The 7513-nt window shown below is 34.0% G+C and overlaps 1 protein-coding gene across 1 annotated transcript; it reads right to left on the bottom strand.

Annotated features, from left to right (window-relative positions):
- Positions 1-517: 517 nt before the first annotated feature.
- On the bottom strand, positions 518-3864 carry LOC107623855 (26S proteasome non-ATPase regulatory subunit 7 homolog A). Its single transcript, XM_088507711.1, has 10 exons — positions 3530-3864; positions 2903-2995; positions 2694-2775; positions 2302-2398; positions 2060-2135; positions 1869-1927; positions 1598-1720; positions 1394-1451; positions 1222-1307; positions 518-981 (listed from the first exon to the last, which is right to left on the bottom strand). Exons 1-10 carry the CDS (start codon positions 3714-3716, stop codon positions 910-912), a joined length of 933 nt encoding a protein of 310 aa, XP_088363837.1. The 5' UTR covers positions 3717-3864; the 3' UTR covers positions 518-909.
- Positions 3865-7513: the final 3649 nt, after the last annotated feature.

Genomic DNA, 7513 nt, shown 5'->3' with positions numbered 1-7513 from the left:
ATAATAATAAAAAATATAATTATAATAAATTAAAAAGAATAATAAAATAAAAAATAAAAAATAAATTGTGTCTCTTGTTAGTGTCTCTGTGTTCTCCTGTCAGAGTGGACACAAAAATAATTTAAAATTGGACCAAACTCTTAAAAATAAAACGTTTAAAATAATAGAAAAGATAAACAATTTAACATAATAAAAAAGTTAAACAGTCTATTTTAAATAATAAAAAAGATGAGTCATCCATTTAAATTGGTAAATCCGCTATAAATTATTTATTTTATAATTAAAATAAATAAATTATTTATTTTAAAAAATTCCAGTTAAGAACCTACAACTTTCCCCTACAACTTTTTTATTTTATAAAACCTCCCAGGTCCTTAGAGGACCACATTATTCTTTCTCCATAGTAGAACCAGCCTCTTAAGAATCTATTTATATCCTTTTTATTTATTCGCTTTTCCCTCTCTTCCGTCATTTCAAAGAAACGCTTCTGATGATAGAGAGAAAATAAGCAACAGCGTAAGGAAACAGCGACCTGGATTGTATGGTGTATTCATAAATCTTAATTTCAACCGGCAGCACTACATGAATTCGTTACCATGTGGATAGTACATTTCTAATATCCTGATAGTTTGTTAATGGTTTTTGAGTACTTCAAATGTTGTTAATATAGCTCCCAAACCAGAACTGAGCAGGGTACCAAAGGGAGAGGGGGATTAAAAAATAAATAAAAACATAAATGAAGCTCAAGAGAAGTATAAGATCATTTTTCCATATTACAAGTATTTCACTAATCCCAGTAGAAATGCGCCAGAAGATCAATGGAGGTAATGATGTAATAATCTCAGTTGCCATGTAATAAATCATCAATTAATATCAGCCTCTATAGTTCCAATCACAATCCCTCATACACTAACTTGCAGCTGCACTTGGTACTGGTACTGATTTGGAGTCTTCTGTCCTCTCATGTTCTTTGTTAAGCATCTGAAATTACACCTCCCACATTAGAACACGTCAACCACAGTATCTTTCACCTAATAAATTTATTTCAGGTATGACTTCTGAAAACCAGGTATACACTAAAAGCACATCAAGGAGGACAATCTTGATTCTCTCACCTATCTGTGCCAAAATGTTCTTATACTAAAACACTAAATATAAAGGCAAAATCAGGAACCAACAATAAGAAATACTTGTAGCAAGATTCAGGATAGTGTATCTTACCTTGTTATTTATCAAATTGTGGAGTGCAATTACACTTCTGATGAGGGATGAGAGGTAAATTACCAGCATCATATCATTGGTTTTCACTGCATAGAGACAAGGATCAACACTCAAGAAAGGACATTACATGAAGAGGGACAAAGAGGTAATATTCTGAGGTAGAGATCTTAACCTGCAAAAGCCTTGATCAGATCGGAGACATTAAGATTTGGTAGCAGGTTGAACACATCCTGAAGAAATTGCAAAAATGGGTTAAAACCATTTAAAAGATGAAATATTCAAAGAGATGAAGATTGGGAGCAATTTGGCCTAGATTCAAGAAAATTGATAACATCAGAGGATCAGCATTTATTACACATGAATAGGAAAAGCAAACCTGCAAATGGTACAGGATTTCGTGGTTCAATGGAAGCTTTCCATCAATGACAAGGTCAAGGTAACTCCTTATCTCTTTAAGTCTTGCATCCAGACCCTTCAAGGCTGTGAGTTTTCCACTCACCTATGTAACAAAACACATAGTTGGAATTCATTCTTTTGTCCAAAAGAACCAAAACTATTTCGGGAGAAACAACTACGAAAACGATCATCAAGAGAAAGAAAACAAGCACAAAGGAATTCATAAATAATCAGCAAGTATAACAACACACCTCTGTTGCGAGGGTGCTAATTGTTGTATCCTTCACATCTCTAAGCAAGTGTTCTACTCCTGCAAAAGAGTAAGACAGGAAAAATTGTTCAGATTACCATGTGGGAAAAAGCTTCAGCATTACAACATTTTCAAAGCAAATAGCATAAATGACGGGGAAAAAATGCAGCAAGTGTACATTCCATGGATTACCTATCTCCTCAACCTCATGAGCAGCAATCTCAGATGGTACATGAACAAAGACCTTTTGGCTTTTCTGAGTGGCATTCTGAATTCAGCATAAACTATCTGTCAGTTCCTACACCTAGGATTAAGTTCCAAGCGACTTCTAGGTAGCTCTCACCATTACATAGAGCAAAACCACCTTTTGCAATGATACTAATAGATCCGGGGTATAAAGTTTTTACCAAATTTATAAGGACATAAAATTCTACCTCTTTAACCTCTTCAACTGCATAGTAAGCTTTTGTTGGAATTCCAAGCTCCTTAGGTTCCACATCAATTATAACCAAAACAGGATTGGGAACATAGCTGCAACAACAATGTTGAGCTTGATTAATATATAGATCCATAAGAGATGTTGAAAAGGGTGAACAATAGCCAAGAAAAAAACACAGAATATATCATAATATTTCAATCGGGTCATGACATTGTCATTTTATTCATTACTATAAACAGGGAGATAAGTCGCCAGATGAGTGTCAATAAGCTTTTGTCTTTTTCTTTTTGTTTTTTTGTTTTTTTTTTTGGGGGGGGGGGGGGTGGTCGGGTTACGGAGATTAACCGATGTGATGCTCTACTCAATATTTCAGTTTAATAAACTTACTCATTAAATAGTCCATGAATGTCGAGGTCATTTTCACGCAGTTTAGGACCAGTGCTATACCAGCCCACGACATGTTCCTTTGCTGAAAGAAAAAAAAAAGAAGGGGGGGGGGGGGGGAGGGGAGATCAATTTTTTATTAGATGAGATATGTGCATATGAAAGAAGGATACATGAAAAGGAAATATGTACCAAATTCGCCAAATGCATACCGTTTATTCTCTTAAACATAGAAAACATTGATTCATGATAATTATGGTCAAGGAACCAGATGCTAGGATCCTTGTCATCTTCTTCAAAGGGCACTGTTTATTAGAGAACCCAATCAATTACTGCAAGATAGACTTTTCCTAATAGCTCTTAAAATAATAATAAAAAAAAAGCCAGAACAGATGATAGAAGTAATGATATTATACATTAAACTCAACTGGACTACATCAATAAATCATAGTAACACACCAACGCAGAGCCTAGTCAAAATGATCTCTTAACATAAATTGCGAGAAACATGTCCTCTAAAATGAAGGTAGGCCTTGGACATTATAGTTAGGAAAACTAACTGAACGCTAAGAAAATAAAAATCAACCATAACAGAAAGCACCACCAGATAACCCTGTAGCTCAAAATCCTGTGTGAACTACAAAACTAATTAATGATAATAAGCACATTCGTAATTCCTAATTTCAATAAGAAAGCATCGATTATCAAGTTATATACAACAAAAACAAACCAACTTGAGTCAGAAATCTGGCTTGTTAACCCTAGATACCAATGCTACTACATGATTATACAGAATGAAAGTCCAGTTTTCAGTTTACGAAATTAAGAAGGTAGGGTACCGGCATAGCTGTTGGTGACGTCGACGGTGCCCTTGAGGGTGGAGCCGAGAAGAACGCCGACGACGCGTTTGCGAGTGTCTTTGGCGACTCTGTTGTAGTTGTCGACGATGCTCAGCAGCACCAGTGGGTGCACTATAACCTTCTCTATCGCCCGAGACGATATCTGCTGCGTCTTTATCACGTCCATGGATTCTTCCCTCTTTCTTTCTCAGTTTGATTTTCTTCTTCGACTTTTCTTTTCTTTCCTTCTCACTTCTCAGTCTTTTGCTTGCGCACAATGCAACTGTCTTTTGCTTTTTCTTTTTTGAACTTTTTTCTGCTTTCGTGTTGGATACGAAGACTCAAACTGGAGCTTTGCTTTTCAATACTATTATGGGCTTCGGCTCGTTTATATAATGGGCTACGGCCCAAAAGTCAGAAGTAGCTATTTAGTATACTTGGGCTAATGAGCCCAAAAACCTATACTTGGGCTAAATAATCATCTCACATGCTAAATAAAACAAATTGTACAACGCATTACCAAAAAAAAAGTAACAAGTTGTTACAACGTACAATTTATTATATATTATATTATATACAACATAACTCAAAAGTAACAAAAAAAAATGTAGGTATGGGCTATGGGCTAGGCCTAAAATAAATTGTAAAATTGTACACCTATTTTTGTTTTAGATAACAGCATAATGTTTACCAAAAAAAAGATAACAGCATTGTTTTTTTTTTATAAGAATAACAGCATTGTTGCAGCTGGTTGAGTGCGAATATATGGTGCATTTTAATATGCTACACATAAATATGATTAAGTAGTGAATAGAACTCCTTGACCAAAAAAAAAAGTAGTGAATAGAACTCATATATATATATGTGAGTGTGTAATGTGCTTGAACCAAGGTTGCGAGAACCGGTGAGGCAACTAATTTACTGATTCAGTGGTTCGATCGGGGTTCAACCGGAGTTCAACCGGTTTAATTAAATATAAATAAAATTATTAAAAATTTAATATATAATTTTTAATATTTAGATTTAATAATTTCTAAATCTAAAAATTTTAATATGAAAATAATTTTGAAGTTATACTTCAACATGAGACTAAAGGGTGTTATACCTCAAAATTAGACATTAACAGTTTTCTAAAAGATACTAACACGGAATACATTAAGATGCTCAGTAAAAACACACTAATAGAGATAATACATTCATAATAATTAAGACATGATCTCTCCATTATTTAGAAACAAATGGTACCAATAAAAATAAAACCCTCTAAACTACATTCCCATACCAAGAGTGACTTTATCTAGCCAAAGAGAACACAACATACAGAGAGATTAACAAAAGAAAAAATACTTCAATGCTGGAACATGTCTGTGAATGCCATGATTGATTAAATTGGGCGAGGGATTTGTCATGGCTTCAGAAGCGAATCCAAATCCAAAATCTAAAGATCCAAATTACAGATTACATCCAACAATTATAGCAAAATTCAAAACGATAACAATTCATAACCCAGAAGATTATATCAATTCATCCAGCATTCAAAATCAAAAATTATATTCAATCACACTAATTTGCTAGCTTCTAGTTAATTATTAACATCACACTACTGTTTTAATGCAAAATTTCTTTTTACGACATCAATAGAATTTGTTATAGTCTATTATCTTTCATTTCACACGTGTTCTTATTCAAATCTGGTAAATGTATGGACTAATGGAAAAGGATATCGGAAATGATTTCAACTTTTTTTAGTTGGGTCGGAAAAAAAAGGGGAAGAAAAATTAAAAATAAAACCAATAAAAACCCATTTGGCAAATATAATCAAGAGAAAAGTAATCATCAATAACAGCAACGAAAGAGAATAGTTTTTGTACAATTAGAAGATGAAGATTGATTCAATAGGGCAGAATTTTGAACTTATATAGCAAAATTCAAAATCTAGAGTTCCAAAATTGAACTTATATCAAATTTATATTCAGTAAAATTCAGAATTACATAACAATTAATTCATATAATTAACAAAATGAAAAATTGAAAAGCAGAATAAGAACTCTGCATCAAGCCATCAATTCATATAATTAACAAAATAAAAAATTAACTGAACTAAATTCCTCACTGCAGCAACCAGCAATTCATACAGCTAATTAAAACTAAATAAAAAAAACTAATTGAAAAACCCAAGAACTCACTGCGATTCACGGCGGCACAACAGATGCCCGACTAGTCGACTACGATGTTGACGACAAGCCGACGACGGGGACACCAAAAGCTTCAGTATTCAGAGTTCAAGACGACGACACTGCTGATAGCTGTGTTGTGGGGTGTGTCGTGTGTGTTCTTCTGAAGACCAGACGACGATGATGCTAGACATTTCAAACCACGAGGGTGGCAACCGCTGGTGGTCACTGGCTCACTGCCGGCGTCGATTGTGGTGTGGATGGTGGAGTCCCTCTGCTCGTTGGAGGAAAAGGAAAGTAGGGTTGAGGGAGGCGTCTGGTGACAACTGAGTGCTGAATGATTTGAGGGTGGGTTAGGTTAGTTGGTCGTGGGTTTTTTTTTTTTTTTTCGTCACAAAATGACGCCGTTTTGGGCTATTTTAAAAAGCCGGAACTTCAAAAAACCTTTCCGGTTTGTCTGGTTCACCGGTTAACCACCGGTTCAACCAATTTTTTAATCGATTTTTTGCAGAGAGGTTTTAGGGATCAAACGAACCAGTCAGATGACCGGTTCTCGATTAATCCGGTCGAACCGGCCGGTCCAGTCCGATTTTCAGAACAATGGCTTGAACAACAACAGCAACAGTAACAACATCAACATTATTGGCAATAGCTACATACCAGTGAGCTTTGCCTTGTAAATAACCACACCAAGAACGAAGGTTCCATTCTTAGCATTATGATTGTGATTTTTTTTTAATAAGAAAGCTCAACATAATAAATGGAGTAAGAACAACAAGCAAATAAAAAAATTAAAAAAAATACAAAGAAACTTATCAATTATTTTTTGTACTCTTCTTTCTTATAGTGTACTCTTGATTTTGTACTCCTAATTTTATACTCGTGAAAACATCTTCAACTACTCTAATCTTACCAAAATTCTGTCAATCCAATTGCAAGATTGCTGAGCGGAAGTCCACCAGTTACATATCTTCTTTTATCTTATTCTTACTAAAACTCTGTTAATCTGATCCTTTCTCCCCTCCACCTGCACAATCTCATTGAAGTTTTCCATAAAGGCTGACATAACTCTGCAATATAACTCAATTTCTCCCACACAGCAAATTTCTCTTCTTTTGTATGAACTCCATGCACCACAGAAAGTATAATTGAAATTATTTTTAGTAAGACCCCTTCAACACACAATTAAAACTCTCCTTTATGACAACGACTCATTTTAAACATTATTTCATCTCAAATTAACAGTAAACCACTTGAGGCACCCTCCGACTCAACATATTCTCATCCCGCAGCATCACTCTCCCGAATTCTTATTACATCAAACTTCATCACTACCCGCCACTTAAATTCAAACAAGCCCAACGTATTCAACTTAAATTTTTTTTTGAGGTTTTTGACCATGCTCAATTTTTTCTCACCCGTTAACCCCTACTATTCTAAGAACAAATTATTTTAATAAATTATTACACACTTTTTTTTTGGGTCTATAGCGTCTTGCTTTCTTTTTCTGTTTTTGCCACTCTTTTTTTTTTTTGAACAATTTCGTCATTCTATGCTTGGAGAATAGATATTTCTTCATTCTGGATTGTGGTAGAAATGAATTTTTAGCATGTGTAAATAGATGAGTATGTGTATGACCAAAATAATTAGAAAATTACGAAGTATAGATATTTTGTTGAGGTGTTTGCGTGTTGGATATATTTCAGATACAATATTAAATGCATGGACATACTTAAATAATTAAAATAAAATATTAAAAATAAATAAAAAATTAATTTATATTTTAATATTAATAAAATATCAAAATATC

The sequence above is a fragment of the Arachis ipaensis genome, chromosome B10 (assembly GCF_059453495.1).
Source record: "Arachis ipaensis isolate K30076 ecotype BB chromosome B10, ASM5945349v1, whole genome shotgun sequence".
Classification (NCBI taxonomy): Eukaryota; Viridiplantae; Streptophyta; class Magnoliopsida; order Fabales; family Fabaceae; genus Arachis; species Arachis ipaensis.
Note: the sequence above shows the minus strand (reverse complement) of the source record. Positions and strands in the feature narration are given on the sequence as shown.

Bases quoted from the DNA above. Each gene is read 5' to 3' on its own strand.
- LOC107623855 (XM_088507711.1), bottom strand. From the start codon at position 3,716: ATGGACGTGATAAAGACGCAGCAGATATCGTCTCGGGCGATAGAGAAG. The intron at 2,776-2,902 runs GTATGCATTTGG...TTTTTCTTTCAG, and splicing joins TATGTTTAAGAGAATAAACG to CAAAGGAACATGTCGTGGGC. The intron at 2,136-2,301 runs GTAGAATTTTAT...TGCTGAATTCAG, and splicing joins CAGTTGAAGAGGTTAAAGAG to AATGCCACTCAGAAAAGCCA.